General features: G+C 47.2%; 2 protein-coding genes across 10 annotated transcripts in view; one reads left to right on the top strand and one right to left on the bottom strand.

The window, feature by feature from the left end:
- Positions 1–230: 230 nt before the first annotated feature.
- LOC129859535 (gap junction alpha-5 protein-like) lies at positions 231–10627 on the top strand. 2 transcript variants are annotated; one of them, XM_055929412.1, is made up of 3 exons: positions 231–827; positions 957–993; positions 6621–10627. In XM_055929412.1, the coding sequence occupies exon 3, from the start codon at positions 6652–6654 to the stop codon at positions 7861–7863; it is 1212 nt and encodes a 403-aa protein (XP_055785387.1). In that variant the 5' UTR covers positions 231–827; positions 957–993; positions 6621–6651; the 3' UTR covers positions 7864–10627. The 2 variants fall into 2 exon arrangements, with proteins under 2 accessions (XP_055785387.1, XP_055785386.1); XM_055929411.1 differs by having other exon boundaries at positions 231–993.
- Positions 10628–11861: 1234 nt separating this feature from the next.
- The window catches only part of LOC129859533 (B-cell CLL/lymphoma 9 protein-like), a 100961-nt gene continuing 85300 nt past the window's right edge, over positions 11862–27522 (bottom strand). For 7 of the 8 annotated variants that reach the window (XM_055929407.1, XM_055929403.1, XM_055929405.1 and 4 more), the window contains 7 exons: positions 27187–27500; positions 23851–23961; positions 22961–23123; positions 17718–17811; positions 15097–17389; positions 14618–14866; positions 11862–14315 (listed from right to left, as the gene is read on the bottom strand). In XM_055929407.1, the coding sequence (XP_055785382.1) occupies positions 13189–14315; positions 14618–14866; positions 15097–17389; positions 17718–17811; positions 22961–23123; positions 23851–23961; positions 27187–27500 (4351 nt within the window). In that variant the 3' untranslated portion in view covers positions 11862–13188. The remainder of the gene's footprint in view (positions 14316–14617; positions 14867–15096; positions 17390–17717; positions 17812–22960; positions 23124–23850; positions 23962–27186; positions 27501–27522) is intronic. The other variant, XM_055929409.1, reaches the window with a different exon arrangement.

Here is a 27522-nt window from a genome sequence, read left to right as displayed (position 1 = left end):
AGAGGGAGCAGAGACAAAATGGGAGTTAGTGGCCAATGTAGAATTGCCATTGTGCTCTAATACAATCTGACTTCCCCTCCTGACCTGAGATATTCCTCTCTCTAGAATAGAGAACCAGGCAGGCAAACCGAGGGCATTGTGGGCTGAGAGAGAGAGGAAGGAGGAGGAGAGGAGGAGGAGGAAGGGAGGGAGGAGGCTGTGGGAGGGCTGCAGGGTACTGGGTAGGGTAGGAGGACAGGCCACAAGTGATGCCTGGTATTTCTTCCACTGCCCCCATGCTTAAGGCTGCATTTCTGTCCGTGGTCCGTCTGGTAGTCTCCTACATTACAGACAGCTGCTCCTGCTCATCAGCCTTAGGTCTGTGCCCTCATCTACTCCGTCCGTCCTCGAAGTCTGCATCACCAGTCCCTCTACCCTGATCTCTGCCAAGGAATGAAAAAAGGGAAAGATAGGGAAATAGTAATTATAGTTGACGAAAACGTTGAAGTTTTCTTAAAGTTGAAAGAGTTTGTTTTATTCCGCTGATCATTGACAGATAGTGGATTTGGTCCCTCAACACATCAAGCCAACTGGTGAGAGACTCATTTTTCTGCCCCAGTGGAGAGAGATAAACAGCTTTCTGTCTGGACTCTAGAAGAGAGACTCGACATTGGGGGACAAACCCAGTCATCTTTAGCCAGGACACTGAAAGAGACTAAGTTTGCTGCTTTACCTTGAGAGACACAACCTTCTGTGTCATAACAAGACAAGACGAGCAGTTTTCTGTCTAAACAGAGACACACAGCCTAGAAAGAGAGACCAAGACCTCTGGATTTCACCCTCTCAGGGTAATATAGAAACGGAGAGTACGACTGTTGTACTGCAATATTCCTTACCCCTAATATTGAGAGTCCTTCGCTTTTCTTCCCTGTCACCTGAGCACTGAGAAAACCTTTCTGCATTCTCATTTTTAACAGAAAAGGCACCAGCGTGGTCTAAGCAGCTGCATCTCAGGTAGAGTAACTCTTGTCTGTCTGTCTGTCTGTCTGTCTGTCTGTCTGTCTGTCTGTCTGTCTGTCTGTCTGTCCCTCCCTCCCAGTGGTAGAAAAAGTATCCAATTTTCATACTTGAGTAAAAGTAAAGATACCTTTAGAGAAAATTACTCAAGTAAAAGTGGAAGTCACCCAGTAAAATACTACTTGAGTAAAAGTATTCTGTTTTAAATATACTTAAGTATCAAAAGTAAATGTACTTGCTAAAATATACTTAAGTATCAAAAGTAAAAGTACAAAATATTTTTTAGTCCTTATATTAAGCAAACCAGACACATTTACAAATGAAGCATTTGTGTTTAGTGTGTCCGCTAGATCAGAGGAAGTAGGGATGACCAGGGATGTTCTCTTGATAAGTGTGTGAATTGGACCCTTGTCCTGTCTGTCTGTCTGTCTGTCTGTCTGTCTGTCTGTCTGTCTGTCTGTCCCTCCCAGTGGTAGAAAAAGTATCCAATTTTCATACTTGAGTAAAAGTAAAGATACCTTTAGAGAAAATTACTCAAGTAAAAGTGGAAGTCACCCAGTAAAATACTACTTGAGTAAAAGTATTCTGTTTTAAATATACTTAAGTATCAAAAGTAAATGTACTTGCTAAAATATACTTAAGTATCAAAAGTAAAAGTACAAAATATTTTTTAGTCCTTATATTAAGCAAACCAGACACATTTACAAATGAAGCATTTGTGTTTAGTGAGTCTGCTAGATCAGAGGAAGTAGGGATGACCAGGGATGTTCTCTTGATAAGTGTGTGAATTGGACCCTTGTCCTGTCCTGCTAAGCATTCAAAATGTAACGACGGCGTTTGAGTGTCACGGAAAATGTACGGAGAAACAAAAATACATACTTTTTTTAGGAATGTAGTGAACTAAAAGTAAAAATGATCAAAAATATAAATAGTAAAGTACAGATACCAAAAAAAGTAGTACTTTCAAGTATTTTTTACTTAAGTACTTTACACCACTGGTGCGTGCGTGCATGCGTGGATGTAGATCTGTAGCATCTGCTGTTATGTTGAAGGAGTAAGCATTCTCATGTTAGTACTGAAATATTATCCGACCTGTCAGATGAATTTGAGATCTAAAGTTGACTCTTTAGACCAAGGGATTGCAGCCAACACATATAAAAGCAGTTTTTAGTCAAATACTCTGGCATTGTCTCCAAAGACAAAACCCTCCTTGTCTTTTAGACTTTTTTGTTTGTGCTGCTGGTGATCATGCCGAAAATAAAACAAACATGACATAGGAAGGAAAAGAGCAGCAAGCCAAACAATATAGAGAGCAGGAGAAAGTCAAAATAGGGAAGCCATTCTTTCTCAGAGCTTGGACTATTGCTATTAATAATGGGTCGACCCTTATCCTGATGTAATCTCTTAATATTACATTGTCCTGTGACCTTGGGGCAAAATGTGGTCAAAAGTATTCAATGGGCTTTGAGTGACATGAAAGAATGGTGTTGGAGCTTAAAGGAAAGGACATGATGTCAAACTAATTCTGAGACATCCACAGTTAGATGGTGCTGACGCCTTTACACCCACTATATATACCTTTCTCGTTAACCTTTTGTAGAAGCAGTTGACTTTAGACACTTAAATAAGTCGCTTGATAAATAACGAAGCTTTGAATGATCAGTGGCAATTATTCGGTCAAAGCTAATTCTACAAATTGTTTAAAGACATAGGACTATGCTCTTTGAAATTAGAAAAAAAATGGTCTTAAGTAGTCTCTTAAAAGTAAGTAAGTAAAAGGGACTGAACGATTCAGGAGGAGTCCAATACCCTCATTGGTCAGACTTCTAAAAGTAAAGTGTGGAATTGCTGATAGACTATAAGGATAGGCCTAAGATTGTCCAAATGTCCAAACCCTTTAGTCTGTAGCTCCCAGGTGGCAATAACTGGGAGTAAAGAATGTGTGTGTGTCCACCAAGACATAACACAACAAAGTCATGGCTGGTTTACTCTACCGTTACAGTACCTCTACAGAAAGCTATCATGCAGGTACCAGACTTTAGTAAACCCTGCTGGAGAGACGGTTCGCCTTTTTGAAGTTGTATCTTGTTTTCTACTTTAAAATGTGAACTATCCCTGATGGGAATATTTTGAATTTGTGACTAACTGGTCTGTATGAGGATTGATTATGTTAATAATCACTTATTTATGAGCAGGGTGGGAAGGTAAAGGCCCCAGTGGACTGTCTCCCCTATTTTAAATTAGTCAGGGGGCTAAGAGTCAAGTCTGTTTAGGAAAGCGTGAGTCAAAATCCTCATGTTGCTGTGACTGACCTAGAGGGACCATACTGTATGTATGTACGCCATGACACCATTATTTGGTTAACACAGACATAAGACAAAAAGCGGAATGAAAGATTGTGTGCTGTGCTTTCCTTATATCACAGAACAGAAAGAACCACCCTGTCCTCTCCTATCAGGTGTACCAGACTGTTTTCAAGGTATTTCCCCCTTCCCTCTCCGTTCAACAGCTGCCCTCAGTGTCACCGGCACAGAAATATAATTACCATAAGGGACATTCCCATTTAAGTCAATGTTCTGTGTAGCCATGAGCGTGACATTGCCGCGGTCTGAGCGGCTTTGTCCATTCTAGTTTTTCTATTTCTATGGACTCCAGACAAGCACCAAGCACCGTAAAGCGAGCATCATTGTTCTCCTTTCCGAGGTAAACAACAGAAGGAGGGCAGAGGGAGCACCTTCTTCCTCCCTAAAGTACCCCCAGCTGCCAAGACCCAAGTCAGGTACATTGTCCTGGTGCTGATGTAAGTAAGACGGGGCCTGCAAAGTGCCAACAAGCACTGACGAAAACCATAATAAGCTGGTCTGGGATAATTGTTTTTATTTGATTTCTTTTTAAACACTGACAGCAGGACTGCTTGGCCTGCTTGGTGTGAGAAAAAAACGATTGAAGGGTTGGTGTTTTTTCTCAAAGCGCAGAGATGAGCTTTTTTGAAACTTGTTTTCTCGCTCGAGTATGGGCAATTTTCTTTGAAGTGCTTTGGCAGTAGGAAATCATATTGTTTGACATCGCTTCCTCGACTGCCTACGGGGAGACAGGATGGCGACCGAGACCCCTCAGACAGAAATGTAAAGGGAGGTGAGTTTCTATGGGAAGTGAGTCAGTCTCAATGACTGTTCTCAAACTGATTTACTAAATAGATGTACATCAGCAGTAAAAACCCAATAAATTCCAGGTTATTTTGCCATGTTTGAATAACTGTTTCTATACACCAATATGGGCCAGTATTATTTTTATCATGTCTTAAAAAAACTACTTTCCACTCAGCCATAGTTCCCATAACTTGACTGAGGTCACTGTCATGTGGCCACCAGAACTTCAAATGTCCTCCCACACAAACTACTGGTCTGCTGTGGATAAAGAAGGGAAGCCCTATTGGTTCACTTTCCCTCTTACTCAGGCACACACACACTTATTTCTTTTGACCTTTATTTAATAAAGCAAGTCAGTTAATAAGAACAAATTCTTATTTTCAATGACAGCCTAGGAACAGTAGGTTAACTGCCTTGTTCAGGGGAAGAACGACAGATTTTTACCTTGTCTGCTCAGGGATTTGATCTAGCAATCTTTCGGTTCCTGGCCCAACACTCTAACCACTAGGCTACCTAGCCCCCTATAGTCACACATGCATACACACACACACGCACACAGTCTAATCAACACCCTCACTTGAGCTTAAAGACCACTGATCCTGCAGCTCCATACTTTCCATTGATCCTGCCCTTCAGGAGAAGTGAGGGAGAAAGAGAGTGGAAATGCTACAAAGTTACAGTAATACACAGTCTCGTCTAGATAGAAAGACTGAGGATCTCTACAGTCTGGACAATATTACAACCTTCAGTGCCAGATGGATTTTAGTCCACGGAGGGTTTATTGTCTCTGCTGGTAAGACTGAACACAGCTTCTTAGCAGGGAACGCAACCTTGACTTGAACCACTTAGTCTGTACAACAGTAAATATTGCACTGGATAGTTGGTCAAACATCACGTTTGTAGAGCTGTCTTTTTACATATGCTATTTAGTTTAATGAAGGTTTTCACTGTGTGCCTACTGTATGAAACTAAGTATTATGAAACGTTGTTCAATAGACACTAGTCAGTTTATCCTTTGTTTGAGTGTGAGTGGGGGGGGGGGGGGGGTCTGGAGTACACACTACAGTACAGTGCTGTCTGTGCTCATGGAGCCGATGTGGAATCGCCAGCTAGTGAGCTGTGCGTGCTAGTAGTGTTCAACATAGAAGTCGCTGTTTCCTTTGCTCTGCAAGGGCCAAGGCTTTTGTGTCGTGACAGGTAGCGCTGCTAGTTCGAGTGCAGATATACAGTATATGCGCAGAGAGAAGACCTGCCAGTAGAGTTTATGCGGTGATGAAATGGTAAAGCTCAGGTGTTCATAAACTAGACCAATATATCTACCAAGAAGAAGACTTTCCTATACTACAAATAATATCGTTATTTACTGTATATTGTCATATGACCATGTGGCGTCTGTTATTGGAAAATGCTTTCGAGGGAATGGGTCCTTTGGAAATTTCTTGACTCAGTTCTGAAACGGATGAATTTCCATCAACAGAAACAAAGTGCATTGATTTATTAGTTGTCAGATCTTTATTCATTTTTATTTTTTTATATTTTTACATCTTACCAGTTACCACTTCCTTATTGATTTTGTTTGTTTTCAATGTGTCAAGAAATATGCACCACCTATCTCTGACCAAAGGAAATGTAAATCAGTATGTCTCGCTTTTCCAGGCTAAGTAATGCAAAGATAAGCCCCGTGACATGTTTATTTCTGTGTTTTTGTTGACTTTGGGCTTCCTTAAAACTGACATCTGATTTCCCAGATTGCTGGGCCAGGCAGACAGGGCTGTGGGAACATACTTGACCCAAACCAGGCCAGTCTACTGAGCCCACTGTGGTCACACAGGGAGAAAAGTCTATTAATATAACCACTCCACAGCCCCAAACACATCGCCTGGTACAAAAGAGGATAGAATTGTAAAGCACAGCATCACTCAATACAATACAGCACAGCATTGCTCAGTACAGTACAGCACAGCATTGCTCAGTACAGTACAGCACAGCATTGCTCAGTACAGTACAGCACAGCATTGCTCAGTATTGTACAGCAAAGCATTGCTCAGTACTGTACATTAAGGTACTGAGTGACACAGAGCAGCTCTGCATAGCACAGAATACTTTGGTGTAATGAAGAGATACTTAGAAACCAGTCAAATAAAAACACAAGTCAACACTTAATTCACAAGTGATTTAAGTCACAAAGTGTGACAAGCCATGAAACAGAATAATCAAAAGTCCTGAAAAAAGAAACACAAATGAAATATCCCACAGAACAACGACAGCACTTTCATTCAATGCAGAAATGTAATTCATTGATCTCTAAGTGCAGTAGATCGTAGTTAGCGTGGTCCCAGATCTGTTTGTAATGTCTTTCCAACCCCTGTCGTCAATGGCATACCAGTGACCATCGGAGTTGGAAAGACAACGCAAACAGATCTGGGACCAGGCTAGACGGTAGTTATAGATGGTGACTGCTCTACTCTCTCCCAGGTCGTTCCAGAGGTGTGGTGTGTGACAGGTGATGGCCGACTGGAGTCTCCTGGGAAACTTCTTGGAAGAGGTGCAGGAACACTCGACGTCTGTGGGCAAGGTGTGGCTCACCATCCTCTTCATCTTTCGTATTCTCGTCTTGGGCACGGCCGCTGAGTCGTCATGGGGCGACGAGCAGGAGGACTTCACCTGCGACACGGAGCAGCCCGGTTGCGAGAACGTTTGTTACGACACGGCCTTCCCCATCGCCCACATCCGCTACTGGGTGCTGCAGATTGTCTTCGTGTCCACACCGTCGCTCATCTACATGGGCCACGCCATGCACACGGTGCGCATGGAGGAGAAACGCCGGCGCAAGGAGCAGGAGGACCAGGGGGGAGGTGACGGGGAGGAAGGAGGGGAAGGAGGAGAGGAGAAGCATTATCTGGAGCATGGGGAAGACAAGGGGGGAGAGTGCGGGAAGGAGGGCAGCGGCATAGGGAGGGTGCGTCTGCGCGGGGCGCTGCTGCAGACTTACGTGTTGAGCATCCTGATCCGGACGCTAATGGAGGTGGTCTTCATCGTGGTGCAGTACATCCTCTACGGGGTCTTCCTGAACGCCCTGTACGTGTGCCACAGTCGGCCTTGTCCCCACCCGGTTAACTGCTACGTCTCGCGGCCCACAGAGAAGAATGTGTTCATCGTGTTCATGCTGGCCGTGTCGGGCGTGTCGCTGTTTCTCAGCGCCGTGGAGCTCTACCACCTGGCCTTTAAGCAGTGTCAGAGGTTTCTGAGGAGTAAACGACAACAGCAACAACAACAGCAACGTCAACTGCTACAAGGACGCACACCCTCAAGTGCTACGGTCATCGCCGCTGAACCTGACAGCCCACCCCGTCCATCCATGCCCTGCACCCCGCCCCCAGACTTCAGCCAGTGTGTGAGCTCTTCCCCACACGCACACCCCATGCACTCCCAATCCCACCCCCATCCTAGCTGCCCCCCCTTCAACAACCGGCTGGCCCACCAGCAGAACTCAGTCAACATGGCCACTGAGCGCCACCGTGTTGTTCACAATGACCTGGGGACGGAAGACTTCCTGCACATGACCTATGAGGGGCACGCCGACACGCCCAACGCCTGCACGCCGCCCCCTTCGCTGCTCCAAAATGGCTTCCAAAATGGCTTCCTGAAAGAAAAGAGGCGTCTGAGCAAGACCAGCGGCTCCAGTAGCCGTGTGCGACCCGATGACTTGGCTGTATAGCCCCAATTCCCAACACACACACTGTTCCTGGATCGTTTCAAACACACACACACACACACACACACACACAAGACTGGGATGGCTATGGCTCATCTGTTCTGGGGGACTAATTTGAGCACTGCATGGCACGAGTCAACGAAGGCACAAAGTATCACAAGTCATGAAACGGAATACTCGAGCTAATCGGAAGTTCTGAAATACGGATGCTTGAGGAACAATTGACATACACATTGGCACTTAGATATCATTAGTATGGGTCTGTATGGGTCTCAGTCATGGTTTTGAGACATGGATCCACGGGCACAACACAGCTGTAGAGGGGTTAGTGCCTTCATATTTAGCCCTCAGGACTAATCCCCTAATGTGACTGTCTGAGACATCTGTCTGGATGCGTACTAAATGGCACCCCATTGCCTATATTGAGACAGGTAGCCTAGTGGTTAGAGTGTTGGGCCAGTTTACAAGGTAAACATCTGTCATTCTGCCCCTGAGCAAGACACTGTTCCCTGGGCGCTGAAGACGTGGATGTTGATTATGGCAGCCCCTCGCACCTCTCTGATTCAGAGGGGTTGAGTTAAAGGTGGAAGACACATTTCAGTTGAATGCATTCAGTTGTACAACTGACTAGGTATCCCCCTTTACTTTTAACCAGGGCACATATAGCTTCGGTCAAAAGTAGTGCACTATATAGGAGAATAAGGTGCCATTTGTGACAGAGACATTGACTGCTGTCTCTGAGTCTCTCCCTGAGAGGGGCCTTGTGCCAAACCTGAGAATGAGTGGGTCACTGCCACACTATCAGCTCTGTGACACTGACTGGCTGCTGGGGACAGCTAAGTGGGACAGATGACAGCCAGTCTGTCGCTCAGAGAGAGAGAGAGATATGTGAAGGACGGCTGCCTGTCAATGACCCACAAACCCACGCTTAGACAAATGCTCTACGCGTGTAGGCTTGCTCTCTCTCACGCACGCACACATACACACACATTACATTTACTGAGGCACGCAGACACTTTCATCGGCATACAATACAAACACGCAGACACACCATGTGAATCCTAATATTGTAATCCCCTCCGGAAACCACTTCCCATAACCATTGTTACTAACTTTGCAATTGAAAACGCTCGTAATTGAACAACTTCTAGAACAGCTAAGTGCGTCAGATGCTTTGTCGCACTTTCATACACAGAGATCTCTGCTAAACATTGAATCACATAGTGTGATAGTGTCTCTGTGACGTCGATAACTTCAGAAACAAAATTGACTACAAATACAAAGATGCCAATGTGTTTGCAATTGATACAAACAAGCGACGTAGGAAAATATGCTTCAAATGAAAACCGAGATGACTGCATTAAAATATAAATAGTAGGTTGTAGGCCTATTTCAATAATATGTTATAAAATGTTCAAATAATTTAGTTACATTTTGCTCCTGGGCACAACTTTTGTTTTAGAAATGGGGGGACATAATAAATATATATATTTTTTTTATCCTGTCAGATAAACACTCCAAACAGCCTACCCAACCACTCGGAGGCGTCCGCATGGTCCTAAAGCACACCGTTGCATAATTTTGTATCATATTCCAATGACATGGGGGGGACAAAAAATGCAATTCCAGAATGTAGGGGGGACATGTCCCCCCATCGCCAGTGAAAATTGCACCCCTGATTTTGCTACTTGTAGGCACTGTCAGTATTTGTCTCAACATATTCTCTGATGTGTGTTTGCAATGATGTGTCAAATCGGGGATTTAGTGCATTTTCATTGGGTAAGCATTATTCATAATAAGCTGCCTGAATATTTGCAGAAGTAGGTGGGAATATCTCTCTAGGATCTGATCCGTTTTCAGTATTGTGAAATAATTATAATGTTAAGGAAATATTTGAACGGAGAAAGCTGATCCGAGAGCAGCGCTCCCTTTCTTTCGAGTTTATCAGGATCTACACAATGCTCCAACGATGTACTTTGCGACAGTTCTCTCTGCATGGTGTTTTGGCAGACGCATTATACATCGTTATCGGAAAGCCGGGCTGAGACCTTGAACGTGATCTTGCCAAACAAGTGTGTCTTTTGTCAAGGAAAGACCTCTTTAGTTTATCACTGTCAGCTCGTGAGTTAGGAAACTGTGAAAAGTAAGCCGGAGAGGAATTCTCTTAATTTTTGGAAAGTCATTCCCTTTCAGAATTATCAAACAGAAGGCCCGATAAATATATAAAAAAATAGGACCTATCTTTTTTACCTGGCAAAGTATGTGGTCGAAAACTGAAAACCTTTTGCACTGGTTTACCAAATCTATGTGTGTAGTGTTTTACAAAATCTCAGATTTATGTTTTGAAATGTTGTCTAGCTCATTTTCAATGCATCTTTGTTTAGCGTGAATGATTGTATTGGGGTGGTGTCATTGCAATCACATTTTTGTAAACTTGTCACTTTAGCAAAAAGCAATGTGAAAATATATGTATCTTTAGTGTTCCAAATGTTTTCATGTTTATTTTATGTAAAAGTAGATATTGTCTGCCATCAAAAACACATTTACCCGTGACACATGATAGGAATTTGCAAGCTATGTCTTATCTACTAATATTTTAAGTAGAGCGATTCTATTTTGCACACCGATAACAATAACGTTCACTGTTCTATCTGCACTATATTGTATATTGACTGTGTGTACGGTAAATACCATTGATCCTCTTAGTACTAATTATGACAAAATGTAAAACAAGCACAAACTCAATATATACACCCCATATGTATCATGCACTGTATCTGTCTATTTTCTAACCTATGAACACACTTCAGAGGTATTGGGTTAGATTATTTTTTTTACTGGTTTATCAAGCAACAGGGTCAATCATTTGTTGAGTTTCAGTATCAGTTTCCATTTGTCCTGATCTTCTATAACCCCTCTTTATAGCCATATTTAATCTGTGTGTATAAACAAGAGGCATGAACGCCAGGCTTTCACAGCTGCAGGACAAATTTACCATCACTAAAATTAGCCGAGGACGAAGCCCTCTTGACCAGGCTGCTCTCTGGAATGCTGGGTAATTATAGTGTCTTGGTGGACATTCGGAGCCAGAGAAACTTGAGAAATAATTCCCAGCGTTAAAGTTTTGATAATAGGCTAGGGAATTATTCCCAACGTATCTCAGGGCACGGCCTGGATGGGAACCAAACATAATTCCCTGGGGGTTGGTTAATTTACATACAATGAGTATGTATGAGCAACATTCGGAAATAGTCACTACCTGTGCTTGAATTCACAAAGCATCTGAGTAGAAGTGCCGATCTAGGATCAGTTTAGCCTTTTAAGTTATAATGAATAAGAGGGGGGACCTGATCCTAGCTTAGTTCCCCTGCTCTGAGATGCTAATACGGGCCCCGATTGTATGGTTATCATTTTGGCCTGATACACTTCAAGAATTATTTCAACATTACACAGGAGTAAAACAATTTGCCAACACCAGTCTGTTGGATATTGCTGCCAGTTCCGAACTTCAATAACAAGAAAAGGTTTAATGCACTAGGCTCTATTAAGTAGAGCAGTAGTTCAACCAGGTACCCCTGGGGGATACTTTACCTATACACAGGGAATACTTGAAGAGACTCAAAAGACCATAGGCTTACTGGTGAAATGCAAACGAGGGGGTACTTCAGGGAACAAAATGAACTTGGTGGTACAGTAACCCAAAACGTTAGAGAACCACTCGAGTAGAGTACCACAAAAGGATAGTTGTTGGCATGGGCCCTGGAACTCTAAGAATGGGATGTAAGCGCCGCTGACCAGTGTTTCTCCACTAGGTGGCGACATTGCTCTATACAGTGTGAGATCCATTGCAACCGAAACAAAGGATTCTTCCATATTGTTTTGATGGAAAATAACATTCATCATATGTAGATTACTCCTCCAAAAGGTGCGATGGACTAGTGCCATGGGAATTCTGTTGCGCTAGGGGAAAATAGTATACAACACATCACAGGCCACCTGTATACCAAACAATATATTTTATTTGTCTTCCAACACCACAGCCCTGTACCAAATTCAATGGAGTCACATGACAATGTGTTAACACAGGAGAGGCAGGGACACAGATACAACCTATTAGCTCATTTTCTGTTTCGCTTTTTTGTTGTCATTTTTTTATTTTTTTATTCTGCAAAATTCCATGGTCACCACCGTTCCAAGTAATCCAGACATGGTTAAGGCTACTTCTTCTTTACTCTCCTCTCTGTACTCCTAGCCTGGCAAGGTGAGAGCAGAGGCCTTGCTTGCTGCTGTGTCCGTTTGTCCGTTAGGGCTAAGAGGGGTTTGAGGTGTGACAGACATCACCCCCCCTAACCCACAACCCCATATCCAATTCTAAACCAGGCCTTATCAGCGTATGCCCCAGAATCACCCCTCCTACCGAGTGTTTTTTGACAATAAAAACAGGAGAAAAGAAAGAAAAAAACATTCTTTACAGTTAAATCATGTTTGTGCTTTTTTAATAATACCATTATCTGTATGAGGTCATCGTTTGGCATATTATACAGAGTAACAAAGGAAAATGCAGTTTTTAAAATACTTTGACCCCCCCTACATGGTAAACAGCATTTCGGAGTGGGAGTTGCCCCCTCTCCATACCCCCACCCTCCTTTACAAAAGAAGATGGGAAAACAAACTAGAAGTCACTATTAAAATCCCTTTAACAACACAAATACGGTACACAAATACAAATAGCATTGAATCTCTGGAGGATAGTGATGAGATGAGATGTAAACATACAGCCAAAAATGGTGCAACTCAAGACAACAAAAAAAAACAGTGACCTTTTCGTCTTTTCATTCAGTTCCTTGTTTTTAATCCTTTATTGTTCTTTAAATGTCGTCGTTTAGCTGTTCTTATAACAGTACAACTACGGACCTCTGGTCCCGGGTCATCCCTTGAGTTTTTATGAAGAGGCCCATTTCCTATCCGTCCGTAGAACACTGGAGCTTAGACTCGTCCCGTACATTCTACGTTTTCCCAAACAGAGAAAGATCAGTCCCCTCTGAAATGGTGTACATCCGCCCTCCCCTCCATGGAACACGCTGCAGTTGCTCCACCACACCCGACAGACTGCTAAACCAGCTCAAAAGTGTCTCGGGATGTGTGTGTTGTGTGTGTGTGTGTGTGTATGTGCCAGAGTGAAAGTATGTGTCCCCAGTCCACACAACAACTGCCTAAGAGAGCACAAGTCTCATGTGTATTCCTTTGTTGGCGCAGGTTCTAGACTCCAGGTTCTAGACTCCTGCGGATTCCGAGTCAGGTCTTTAGTTTCTCCTTGGCTGTAGCAGCTCAGAACATGAGGTTCCCGGGGTTTCCGGGACCAGGGTTGAAGCCCATGTCTCCTGCCATGCCGCGAGGCCTCATCTGAGGCGGCATCATCATAGTCTGCTGGGGGCCACCCATGCCGTGGAGTGACATCATCATGTTGGGCGAGCCCACGGGGCCCGGGTGATTGTACATGAGCCCCCCCCTCTCTTTAACCTGCATCATCCCATGCCCAGGTCCTCCCATCATGCCCGGCTGCTGTCCCGGCGACAGCATCCGGTGCTGGGGTCCCATCATGCCCTGGGGCATGAAACCGGGGTGGCCCGGGTGTAGCTGCCGCATGGGATTGTGGCCAGAGTTACCCATTGGCATGTCTTGGGGCCCCCCCATGTGGCCGGGGCCCGGCGGACCTCCCATCCCCTGCATGGGCATCCCCATCCTGGGGTTCCCCTCCACCATCATCCCCTGCATCTGGGGAGGGAATCCCTGGGGGCCGGAGGGGTGAGGAGGTTTCCCCCCCGGGCCGTCGCCACCGCGGGGGAAGTAGGACAAAGTCTGGCTGGGCTTTTCCGATGGGATAATCCGGGAGAGGTCAAACTCCGGCATTCCGGTGGCTCCCGTTCGCATGACCTCGTGGAGGTCGTTATCATTGTTGAACATGTTGAAGTCCTGGCCTCCTCCGGGAGTGTTGGGTTTACACATGCCGCCTGGATCCCCGCCAGGGCCCATGTTGCCCATTCGGCCCATGGGGCCCCCCTCCACCTGGAAGCCCATGCCGTGGGGGAAACCACCCTGGGGCCCGGGGCCATTGTGGGGGAAAGGGACCTGCTGAGGAGGAGAGTGACCGGGGGGGAATCCCTGGCCTCGGTGGGGGAAGCCCATACGGCCCTGAGGTATCATCTGAGGGTTGCCCATCCCTGGGTCCTGCCCGCCGGGCATCATCATGCCGTGGGGCCCCATCATACCCGGCCCCATGGGCCCCTGGTGGGGCCCCCCCATTGGGTTGGGCGAGGGCATCTGGTTAGGCATGCCGTGGGAGAGGGGCTGGGAGCCCATGGTGTTCATACCCATGGGGCTGAGAGCTGGCATGGGGCCTTGTGACGTGGGAGCCATCATGCGGTTGTGGCCCGGGTGGTGGTTCATTCCCATACCTATAGGAGGCAGCAGAGAGACAGACAGGGTGAGATCACTACATTCAAACCATAAAACAAAGAGCAAAAACATAAAATGGTTGGCATACGCTTACGCCTCTGTATAGTGAAAGTTCTAGGCTCCAGGGGTGTGTGTAAAAGGCAATTGCAAAGGTGCAAATTTGGATACAGATATGTATACGTATTTATGATTTGTGATGCGTTAACGGAAAATGGCCTGGTCTAAACAGCTACCGCTCTGGTACAGCTGTGTGTGTGTGTGTGTGTGTGCGCAAAATATAACAGCATGTTGGAGCTCTTACCAGACATGTTCATGGGCGGCAGGTTCGGCGAGCGGGCCGGTGGCGAGTCGTCGTCCGAGCTCGCCACCGTTTTGATGGCGTCGTGGTAGAGGGGCGTGGAAGTGGGCATGGCGAACTTGGACATGCGTGACATCATAATGGACAGGGGGTTCTGAGATATCGTGGGCTCAGGGGGCAGGGCGTAGGGGCTGCCAGACGGAAGACTGGAAGCACTACTGGAAGGGGGTGCAGTGGGGGGACCATTCCCACCTGAAGGGGAGGGGGAGAGGAGGACGAGAAGGGGGGAGAGAAGAGGGAGAGGAAGCGAAGGGGGGAGAGAGAGAGGAGAGATTAATTGATCCTAATCCTAATTAAACTCAAGCTTTCACACATTGCCTGAGTCAAGCGCACAGACCTCAAGTCAAGATTCAGTCCATAAAGCACAATCTACTGAACTGAATTGATGGAAGGTTAACAGAGGAGAAACTTCTGGGACTCACCTTGCTCCACATTGCCCATCATGTTGGGTGAGTTCATGCTGAGCGGAGGCTGCTTGTTGTTCTGGGGGATGCCTGGGCTCTGCATGGGGGGCTTGGGGGACGATGTCCACCCTGGGGAGGGTGCCGGAAGCGAGGGCGACTTCATGTGGACGGGAGAGGCTCCGGCCGAACCCATCATGGGGGGAGACTTGATGGAGGCGGCCGCCGCGGCTGCAGCCACCGCTGCCGCCGAAGGACCCTGGAGCATGCCGGCCAGCTGGGAGGGCGTCTGGGGGGACTTGAGGTTCCCAGAGGGCGAGCCCAGCATGGGGGACTGGACCTGCCTCAGCGTAGGGGACTTGAGGGGGTTGATGTTGGGTGAGTTAGCCTGGCCGCCCTGGATGTCCTGGGGACCCTTGCGGCCCCCCATGTTCCTCTGGTTGGGAGGCGGGCCCGAGTTGGGGGGCATATGGCTGAGGCGACCGTTGCCGCCGTGGTTAGGTCCTCGCTGGTCAGGGCCGAAGGGGGGTTCACCTCTGGGGCACCTAGGGTTCCCAGGCCCGTGTGACCCCATGCCTGGGAAGTGGCGGTTGGGGCCCATGTTGAAGTCCCCTGGGTGGTGCCCCTGGTCAGGGAAGGGAGGCCCCTGCATCATCTTCTGAGGGCCCATATTCTCTGGCATGGAGCCTCCTCTCATCTTCATCATCTCCTCGGGGCTCAAGTTCATGGGAGGCTCCCCCCTCATCTTAGCCTGCATCATCTGGGGATTGGGCCCCATGTTCATGTTCCCGGGGCCCATGCTGAACTCAGGGCCCATGTCCCTGCCCAGGCCCTTGACAAACTCCATCCTGGAGGATGGACTCATGGGGCCAACGTCGCCAGGCATTCTGGGAAACATCATGCCTCCTCCGTTAGGGCCATTGCCGGGGCCATCCATTGGCCCCCGGGGGCCGTTGCCCCCCATCATCCTGTTCATCTCCATGATCATGCCCGGGGGCAGCCCCATGCCCTGCTTGTCACCCCCCATGCCCTGCTGGAACATGGCTTCCTGCACCGCCTGTGGGTTGGGGAACCTCTCCACCCGACCCCCTGGCCCTACAAACTGCCCCTGTCCGGGCGGGAAGCCCCTGCCTTCGCCCATGTTGGGTCCCACATCGTCGGGCCAATTCATTCCAGGCCGGGGCCCCCTGGGGTTGGGGCCGCCCTCCATACCCGGGTTCATCATGCCAGGAGGGAAGCCGCCGGGCATCCTCTGCATGTGGGGGTGCATGGGGCCCCGGGGGCCCATGCTCATCTGCTCTGGGAAGTGCTCGGGGCCCCACATCTCCCCAGCCGAATTGATCTGGTAGGGAGGCGGGGGCCCACGCATCATGGGGCCCCGGGGGCCTTGTTGGTGCATCATCATGTCGCCCATGGGCCCCCGGTGCTGCATCTGCTCCTGCTTCCTTTTCTTCTCCTCGTAGAACTCCTGCTGCAGTTTCAGCCATGCCATCTGCTCCGGGTTCATCCCTGTGTGATCCCCGTGCTCACCGCCGGGCCCTCCGTGAGAGTTCATAGGCGGCCCAGGAGGCAGGGGCCCCAGCTCGTCCGGGGAGAAGGGCATGTCTCTGAGGCCTCCGGGCCCAAACGGAGGGCCATCGGGCCGGGACCCCCCAGGGCCTCCAGGCTTCCCCAGGCTCTGGGACTGGGCCATCATGGCCTGGAGGGGGCCATGCTCCACTGGCTTCTTGGGCCCCCCCTCCATCATGCCGGGGTTGGGCCCGGGGGGCCCGCCCAGGTGGCCCTGCCCCATGGCTACCATGTCTTTGAGGGATAACTCCTTGTCATCGGGGAAGAGCATGCGCTGGATGTCCCGTAGCGTTTGCAGGGAGCGTTCGCGGTGCTCCAGCTGCTCCTGGGACAGGCCCTCAGAGTTGTCCCCCATGCTGGACATCAGCTCGTGTGCCAGCTGCTGCTGCTGGGCCGTGAGTTTGGCGTCGGCACCATTGGGAAGGTCCAGGGAGGGGAAGCCCTGTTGGGATGCTCCGGAGGGGGTCTGGTGGCCGGGTGGCCCCCCAGGGTTACTGTTAGGGTCGTGGGGGGTGCCGTCCTGGGGGCTTCCGCTCTTAGAGTCCATGCTCCCTGAGGCGGCCCCGCCCTGGGGGAAGCTCCCAGGCTTGGCCCCCTGAGGCTGGGCTTCTGCTGGCTGCTGTTGGCCTGGTGGAGGTGCTTTGGAGGCCTGCTGGTGGTTCTGGTCAGAAGGGTGAGATGCTTGCTGCTGGGGGGCTCCGCCCAGCTGCTTGGAGTCACCCCGAGGGGGTCCCATCTGATTATTCTACAACACAGGGTGAGGGTGAGCGAGGGGTTGGTTGGGTTACCAAAAATTCCCACTCACTGACACATTAAGAGACACTTATCAAAAGCATCCCAGGGTGCATAATTAACATAGCTATAAAAAAAAAAATACACAATTATTTTGAGTTGGACAAATTTAACATTGTCCAAACCATGCTTAAAGTTGTAATATTATATATAACATTATATTACCAGACCAACAAGGGGCACAATGCAAATGGTCTGCTAATGGCAAAAGGACCGGTTTGTATGATACCCCCAAATGGTGTGATAAATAATAGGTTTGTATTGAAGTGGGTTTGTCTTACCACAGGTAGGTGGGGCTTGTTGCCCTTGGAGATGTTGTTCATGTGGAAGGCAATGATGTTGTCCGAGTGGCCTGTGAAGACCGCATCGGCCGCCCTGCAGACAGTAGGAGCACACTTATGAGTAGGTGCGCGCCAATGCGTTTCAAACAGGCAACGGGTAGAAAAGTCCCGTTTCAAAAATCAGGTTAATAATTTTATAATTGAAGCCTATCGTCGAAGCCATATATTGAGCACAATTGCCACAGCAGACATTAAAAAAGGGCCAATGTAGAGTTTTTTTTCTTTTTCTGGGCAACAATTTCTGGGTAAACAATTTGGTACCTTACTGTGAACGCTTTCAATTAAAATGGTCAAAAATAAACAAAAATAACTTCTTAGCAAGGGCAATATCTCAAGCAAGAATTGAGATATTGTGGTCTGAGTGGGGAGGGGAAAACTGTAACTGTGTAACTCCTATTGTTCTATTAACTCATTTACTGCATGGTGACATCACGGGCCTTTAAATACAAATGCTTAGTAGTGTGGGCTTAATAGCATCTCATTAGTGTGCACGATAATGAGAATCTGACAAAAGTCCCTCTACTTCTATTCGAGGTGAAAATGATGAATCAGACACCTTATCGATAGCAACAGCTCATGGTCCTCCTGGAATCAGATGTTTCTTTGACTCAATGGAGGAACGTAGGTCAGAGAAATGCTGATGAATGTCTTGCTCGAGCTGTGCATGCAACTGGTTCACCTCTGATGCTCACAGGCAGCGTGTTGGAAGGGATTTATGAATGTTCCTCACCTAGCATACACCCCTCCAACCAGACATGCTTTATCTACTCATTTGCTGAATGCAGAGTTCAACAGAGTTCAAGTGAAGGTCAAACAAATCATAGAGAAAGCAGACTGTATTGCAATCATCTCTGATGGGTGGTCGAATGTTCGTGGGCAAGAAGTAATTAACTACATCTCCACCCCTCAACCAGTATTCTACAAGAGCACAGACACAAGGGACAACAGACACACCGGTCTCTACATTGCAGGTGAGCTGAAGGGGGTCATCAATGACCTTGGACCACAGAAGGTATTTGCACTGGTGACAGACAATGCTGCTTGGTCTAAGTGGAGAAGTCCTACCCTCACATCACACCCATTGGCTGTGCTGCTCATGCATTGAATCTGCTCCTCAAGGACATCATGGCACTGAAAACAATGGATACACTCTACAAGAGAGCCAAGGAAATGGTTAGGTATGTGAAGGGTCATCAAGTTATAGCAGCAATCTATCTCACCAAGCAAAGTGAGAAGTATAAGAGCACCACATTGAAGCTGCCCAGCAACACGTGTTGGGCTGGTGTTGTCATCATGTTTGACAGTCTCCTGGAGGGGAAGGAGTCTCTCCAAGAAATGGCCATATCACAGTCTGCCGATATGGACAGCCCCATCAAGAGGATCCTCCTGGATGAGGTATTTTGGGAGAGAGTGGTAAGCCACCTGAAACTCCTGAAACCTATAGCAGCAGCCATTGCACGGATTGAGGGAGACAATGCCATCCTGTCTGATGTTCAGAGTCTGCTTGCAGATGTAAGAGAAGAAATCCGTGCTGCTCTGCCCACTTCACTGTTGCTCCAAACAGAGGAAACTGCAGTTCTGAAATCCATTAAAAAGCATGAAGACTTCTGCCTGAAGCCCATACGCCGCAGCGTATGTTGTACCCCAAGTGTGCTGGCAAGAGCATCCTGTCTGGTACAGAGATCAACAAGGCCTATGGTGTCATCACTACTGTGTTTTGCCACCTTGGCCTGGATGAGGGCAAGGTTCTTGGCAGTCTGGCAAAGTACACTTCCAAGCAAGGGCTTTGGGATGGGGGTGCTATATGGCAGTGGTGCCAACATATCTCGTCAGCCACCTGGTGGAAGGGACTTTGTGGATCTGAGCATCTTTCTCCTGTTGCATCCATCATCCTCCAAATCCCACCAACATCAGCCGCCTCAGAGCGCAACTGGTCCTTGTTGAGGAAGACACACACACCAAAGTACGCAACAGGCTGACCAATACAAGCGTTAAAAAATGTGTGGCCATCCGGGGAAATTTGAGGCTTTGTGAGCCTGACAACAAGCCATCCTCAACAAGGTTGGAAAGTGACAGTGAAGATGAGGCCTCAGAGTCTGATGTTCAAGAGGTGGACATTGAGGAGGTTCAGGGAGAAGACATGGAAGCCTGAGAGGAAGACAACCAAAGCTTTAGTTTCTAGACTATCATTTTACAGATGTATGTTGAAAACGTTTTTGGGAGATGCGATGGCTCACTGGGGATCATTCAATACTCCCTTTTGTTGTTCAGTGAAATCATCCCATGTGAAGAGTCAACTCATTTAATTAAAGTTCAATTCGTAACTAAATGTGGTTGTTTTTTTCTATTGGAAGGATCTCATAATTTGCAATTATGTCTACTTATGATAAGGTAAAAGGTTTGTTTCTGTCTCTATATGATATGGTAAATATATCCAATGCAAAAAAACATCTGGTATTAATATTAATTTGCATACATTTCCCATATATTCCCGTTAATTCCCATATATTCCCACGGAAAGTTTTTCACAACGTTTGCTGCTCCAGTGTCTTCAGATATTTTTGTCAGATGTTACTATGGAATACTGAAGTATAATTACAAGCGTTTCATAAGTGTCAAAGGCTTTTATTGACAATTACACGAAGTTGATGCAAAGAGTAAATATTTGCAGTGTTGACCCTTCTGTTTCAAGACCTCTGCAATCCACCCTGGCATGCTGTCAATTAACTTCTGGGCCACATCCTGACTGATGGCAGCCCATTCTTGCATAATCAATGCTTGGTGTTTGCCAGAATTTGTGGGATTTTGTTTGTCCACCTGCCTCTTGAGGATTGACCACAAGTTCTCAATGGGATTACGGTCTGGGGAGTTTCCTGGCCATGGACCCAAAATATCAATGTTATCTTCCCGGGGCCACTTAGTTATCACTTTTGCCTTATGGCAAGGTGCTCCATCATGCTGGAAAGGGTATGGTTCGTCACCAAACTGTTTCTGGATGGTTGGGAGAAGTTGCTCTCGGAGGAGGATGTGTACCATTCTTTATTCATGGCTGTGTTCTTAGGCAAAATTGAGAGTGAGCCCACTCCCTTGGCTGAGAAGCAACCCCACACATGAATGGTCTCAGGATGCTTTACTGTTGGCATGACACAGGACTGATGGTAGCGCTCACCTTGTCTTCTCCGGACAAGCTTTTTTCTGGATGCCCCAAACAATCGGAAAGGGGATTCATCAGAGAAAATGACTTTACCCCAGTCCTCAGCAGTCCAATCCCTGTACCTTTTGCAGAATATCAGTCTGTCCCCGATGTTTTTCCTGGAGAGAAGTGGCTTCTTTGCTGCCCTTCTTGACACCAGGCCATCTTCCAAAAGTCTTCGCCTCACTGTGCGTGCAGATGCACTCACACCTGCCTGCTGCCATTCATGAGCAAGCTCTGTACCGGTGGTGCCCGGATCCCGCAGCTGAATCAACTTTAGGAGACGGTCTTGGCGCTTGCTGGACTTACTTATGCCTCCTGAAGCCTTCTTCACAACAATTTAACAGCTCTCCTTGAAGTTCTTGATGATCCGATAAATGGTTGGTTTAGGTTCAATCTTACTGGCAGCAATATCCTTGCCTGTGAAGCCCTTTTTGTGAAAAGCAATGATGACGGAACGTTTTTCCTTGCAGGTAACCGTGTTTGACAGAGGAAGAACAATGATTCCAAGCACCACCCTCCTTTTGAAGCTTCCAGTCTGTTATTCGAACTCAATCAGCATGACAGAGTGATCTCCACCCTTGTCCTCATCAAAACTCACACCTGTGTTTGAGAGAATCACTGACATGATGTCAGCTGGTCCTTTTGTGACAGGGCTGAAATGCAGTGGAAATGTTTTTGGGGGATTCAGTTCCTTTGCATGGCAAAGAGGGACTTTGCAATTAATTGCAATTCCTCTGATCACTCTTCATAACATTCTGGAGTATATGCAAATTGCCATCATACAAACCGACACAGCAGACTTTGTGAAAATTAATATTTGTGTCATTCTCAAAACTGTTGGCCACAACTGTACTTCTGACTAATCAGATCAGCTCTTTTGCCAATGACATCTGAATTGGGATGCCTGTGTAAATACAGCCAATGTGTTCTGGGAGGGAGTTCAAGCAACAATAAAAAAAGGTTTTAGCCAGCTGAACTGCACAGGTGATCTAAACAGTTGAAAGCTCCATGGTTAGGGACACGAGTTGCAGGGCTGGAATTGCCTCTTGTTATCTATCACCAATCTATCAAATGTATTTATAAAGCCTTTTTTACATTAGCAGATATACAGAAACCCAGCCTAAAACCCCGAAGAGCAAGCAATGCAGATGTAGAAGCACAGTGGCTAGGAAAAACTCCCTAGAAAGGCAGGAACTTAGGAAGAAACCTAGAGAGGAACCAGGCTCTGGGGGGTGGCCAGTCCTCATCTGGCTATGCCGGGTGGAGAACATAAGAGTACATGGACATTAAGGCTATATCGTTCTTCGATACGTTCAAACGTTCATAGACCAGCCGGGTTAAATAATAATCACAGTGGTTCTAGAGGGTACAACAGGTCTGCCCCTCAGGAGTAAATGTCAGTGGGCTTTTCATAGCCGAGCATAGAGAGGTCGATACAGGCAGAAAACACCGATCGGGGGGTTTGCTGGGCTACTCAGGGCAGACAAGGGTTGGGGGGGAAGAGAGAGAGAGACCTTGTTGTCATCCCCTGTCAATCAAATGAGAACACCCCACTAGGGGACAGCCCAGAGTTTGGGTGACCCTCTGTCATTACTCACAGCCAGTCTGTCAGTGACTGGCAGAACACACTGAAAAGGTGGCTGGCTAGGCTACTCAGGGCAGACAAGGGTGTGTGTGGGGGGTAAAGAGGGTGTGGAGGAGAAGATGGTAGTGTACAGGTCAGAGACAGGTAACTGGCTAGATCTCTCTGCGGCGTGGGGAGGGAAGGGGGCAACTGCATTCACTCGTCTCGACCATTCTCCAGAAGTGTGAACTTGCACCCTCCTTTGTCAAATTTAAAAGCATCCGATTGGTCAAAGAAGCATTGGCCTGAGGGAGTGTACGACCATTGTTAAATCCAGAGAGTTCAGGGTGTGGTACACTTTAATGTACAGATCATGAATAATGACCAATCAACCATACAAACAAACAGCCAGAGCTAGCTTACTTGTTGGCCATCTCTGTTGTGAAGACGTACACGACCTTTGACCCGGGCTTGGGACCGCTGCCGCCCAGCTCCATGCTCTGCCCTCCAACAGCATTGTGGGTCGACGTGGCCGAGCTGAGCGCGTTGTTGGAGTCCAGAGGCTTCATCTCTATCGAATTGCAGTCTGGAGAGAGAAACAGAGAGTAGAGGTGAGAATGAGAGAACACTATGGACCAGACCATGATGTTCATAACCAATGGTGTTGTTTCAGGTTGTCTCCATTGTGCATCTCAAAATATCGCTATATGTAGTTCCTGAGACGCTAAAACACTTCTCCGGGGGCGTTGTGAGATTAGATATAATCTGAATACAACCTGGAACTATTCAGATGAGATATACAGTATCAAGCATCTCAGAGTAGGATTGCTGATCTAGGATCAGTTCATCCCTATCCATGTAATCTTATTCACTGTGATCTAAAAAGCAAAACTGCTCCTAGATCAGCACTCCAAGACACTTGATAAAATATGACCCCAGGCCATTAGGCCTGTGTAATCTTCTCAGCGTTATTTAGGAGGACCACGGGGAGCACTCACAGCAAATCACGCTTCTGTTCCTTCCCAGCCCCAGTTCACTGGTCTAGTCCCAGATCTGTTTGGCTGCGTTTACACAGGCAGCCCAATTCTGATATTTTTTCCACTAATTGGTCTTTTGACCAATCACATCAGATCTTCTCACATTTTTTCCAGAGCTGATCTGATTGGTCAAATGATCAATTCGTGAAAAAGAGGTCTGAATTGGGATGCCTCTGTAAACGCTGCCAGAGTACCGTTTGTGGCAGTGACCATAGGAGTTGGTAAGACTGTACAAACAGATCTGGGACCAGTTGACCAGGTAGCTACAGTACTTACTAAAGAACCCTGGGTCTTCCTCGTCACTCTCGCCCCCAGAGCACCAGTCCGCTCCACTGTAGGGCTGCCGCCGCTCAGCTACACACAGCCTCTTGGCTCGGCTGCCCAGCTCTACACCAGAGAGAGAGATGAAGGAGCTAAGTCTGACTAGTGTCAATCAAGCACACCTATAAAAGCTGTACTTATTACAACTTACTGATTTTGTCATGCACAAGTGAATTGAACAACACATTTAGGCCTAGCTGGTGTTCCAGGGTTTACAATAATGTGATGCAGCATTCGTAGCCTGGTTCCAGAACTGTTTGTGCTGTCTTGCTAAATCCGTTGGACAATGACGATACGAGTTGGCTATACAGCACAAACAGACCTGGGGCCAGGCTAGGCGACAGCATTAACACTTTACGGCCAAATAACGTGTTGCTTATTCACTAGTTCAGATCAATGCTCTCAGTGGGCCAATGAGTGGAGGGAGACGAGCTGCCAGTGAGGCATGCGGGGTAAAGCGGGCGGTCCAGATTGATCTCAGAGAGAGCGAGAGAGAGGGGGTGAATGTAAATTATTTAGCCCGGTGTCTTTTAAAAACAGACAACAACCACAGGGAGCCCAGCGGGACACTAAGGGGTGGCCTGGGTCATGTTCATGAGGCAAAACGTTGTGCGACGAAAAACAAAAACGAGCATTCAGATCGTACAACCCATTTCACTTTTGAGTGTTTTCTTCCGATTCGTGCCTACCGAATATGACCCTGTACCTCTTACCCCAAAGTCTCACATGTAGACAACCAAAAATGCACAAAACGTGTCACACACAGTCACTCATTTAATAATAGCATCTTAAACTTTAAAGGCTGGTTTCTCTAACCAGAGACCCAGATTAAGCCTACCCCTGGATTAATTTACAAAATAGCCTCCAACACTACTCAGCAAATTGGATGCAGTCCATCACAGTGCTATCCGTTTTGTCACCAAAGCCCCATAAGACTACCCACCACTGTGACCTGTATGCTCTCGTTGGCTGGCCCTCGCTTCATATTTGTCGCCAAACCCACTGGCTCCAGGTCATCTATAAGTCTTTGCTAGGTAAAGCGCCGCCTTATCTCAGCTCACTGGTCACCATAGCAACACCCACCCGTAGCACGCGCTCCAGCAGGTACATTTCACTGGTCATCCCCAAAGCCAACACCTCCTTTGACCGCCTCTCCTTCCAGTTCTCTGCTGCCAATGACTGGAACGAATTGCAAAACCATCACTGGAGTTGGATACATATCTCCCTCACTAACTTTAAGCATCAGCTGTCAGAGCAGCTTATCGATCGCTGCAGCTGTACACAGCCCATCTGTAAATAACCTATCCAACCAACTATCTACCTCATCGCCGTTTTTGTTTTTCTGCTCCCTCATCTATCACTTCAGTGTTAATTGCTAAATTCTAATGACTTCAGCACTATGGCCTATTTATTGCCTTACCTCCTTACTTAATTTGCACACACTGTATACAGATTTTTCTATTGTGTTATTGACCTTACGCTTGTTTATCCCATGTGTAAGTCTGTCTTGTTTTTAATCGCACTGCTTTGCTTTATCTTGGCCAGGTCGCAGTTGTAAATGAGAACTTGTCCTCAACTGGCCTACCTGGTTAAAGCAGCATGCTTAAATGGAGGCTCTCCAATAAGTCTCTATTTCAAGTACTTTTAGTCCAGGACTGGACTTAATCTGCATCCCTACAATAGCTCCCGGTCCGCCATTGTATGTATACTTTAAAGTCAGTCTCACACATCACTAGGAGTGTGCACTGTCGACATATCAGACCACTCGCTTTCAGAACTGTAGAACCTTCTGTCCCCACCGCCAGCCCCGAACCTGTGGGCCCCTCCAGGCAAGCAGCTGTGAGCAGTGCACTGCAGGCCCCGAGGCATAGAGCCTGAAAACTTTATGAGGTGGGGGGGTTTGTGTGTGTGTGTGTGACTCTGGACTAAGATACAGTGGCGTAGCATAGAATACAGTATATACATATGTGATGGGTGATGCAATATGTACACACAATTCAAATGACTAAGATACCGTAGAATAGTGTGTGTGTGTGTGTGTGTGTGTGGTAGCTGAAGATGGACATGGAGTGGAAGCTCCCTGTGCAGAATGATCCACATGCTCCATCAGACGCACATGCCACAAACAAAATGGCCACTGGCACGTACCTAAAGCATGTCAATATATATCAACAATTACCTAACAAACTACATTAACACTAAAGAATCAAACTGACGTGTCTGCAGGTGTATTCTGGGACAGTGTATTTTATTAACATACACTACACCCATAAAAAAAGAATTCTCCCATGCTTTTACCATTTACCACACTAAAATGATAGTAAAAATAAAAAAAAGCTGTAATTTTAATTAAATCTAAAATATCTAGTTGTGGTAGGCTCAATACTGAAGAAAAATACTGTTCACATTTATATGCTTTCATTTCATGAAAGAAGTAGAACCAGATCCTGCTCAGTAACAACAATCTCAGTTGTAACCACCAGAGGTCTCAGTGAAATGGAAATACTAAAGGGAAAACGACCGGACACCCCCTCTAACACAGTGAAATGGTTTCTTCCCAGGCTCTAGCCCACACAGAGTTTTTTACACCAGGAGATAAACGGGGTTGTGGATGTCTTAATGCAGCACTACAGCCAGCCCCAAGGAGGAACACACACACATATTATATACACACATGCTCCCTCTTACTAGGGCGACAGCTACCAAGAATAGTGTGACTAATGCCATTCCCTGTGGGGTCCTGGGGGCCATCGTGACATGCCAGATAAGCCTGGGAGCCATCTTATAAGGACACGACTCTACATCCGTCACAAATCACAGAGAGTAAACCCCACACAGACAGACCATAAATACACTCCCACAAGCCCACTCAGACAACGCCATATCATGAGTTAATAAATCACACTTCAACATCCAAGACCTAGACCTTGTATTTTGATGCTTTGAGTTCGCCCCTCTGACTAGTTGATGTCACGGCGGACCGTTGAGAAGAAGGTGCAACAGCAAGGTGATGTTGAAGGTGGAAAAAAAAAATATGACAAAAAGTACTATTTGGTATGAACAAGTCATTTCCACGAGGGGACAATAATCTGCCTTGAGATTCTGGAGAAAATGACCTACGTGACAGTAAGAGCAGCATGTGCATATCTGAACTCTGAATCGGGGCCCCATGAGCCTATTATGATGTAGTGATACTGTAGGTGCCAGAGGATGTCAATCATTACCCTGGCTTGACAGACTAAACCTGTCGATGGCGCCATCACTAGTTGTAGGGGAGGGCCCGGGCCTTACCTTTCTGATCCCCCTCGTTGTTGGACGTCCCCGTGTCACGCTGCTCAAACGACTCCACCGAAGTGCTTCTTTCCCTCTTCATTTTGCCCTTGGCCCCGTTGCCTGCATTCAGGCCTTGTCCGTTTTTTAGTCCTAGGCTCCCTATGGGCCCCTTAGGGCCTAGAGTTTTGGGGTCACAGGGCGAGGGCTGCGATTGGCTGCCCGCGCCCCCTGGCTTTCCCTGATTGGGTAGTTTTGAGTCCATCTGGGCGGCGCTGGAGGGAGACATGACGGGTGGAGAGCGCACCATGGCCTCCTGCTTCTGTTTGGGACTGCTGATGGAGAGGAGAGACAACC

Source organism: Salvelinus fontinalis, chromosome 7 (assembly GCF_029448725.1).
Source record: "Salvelinus fontinalis isolate EN_2023a chromosome 7, ASM2944872v1, whole genome shotgun sequence".
Classification (NCBI taxonomy): domain Eukaryota; kingdom Metazoa; phylum Chordata; class Actinopteri; order Salmoniformes; family Salmonidae; genus Salvelinus; species Salvelinus fontinalis.
This window is presented reverse-complemented; position numbering and strand designations above follow the sequence as displayed.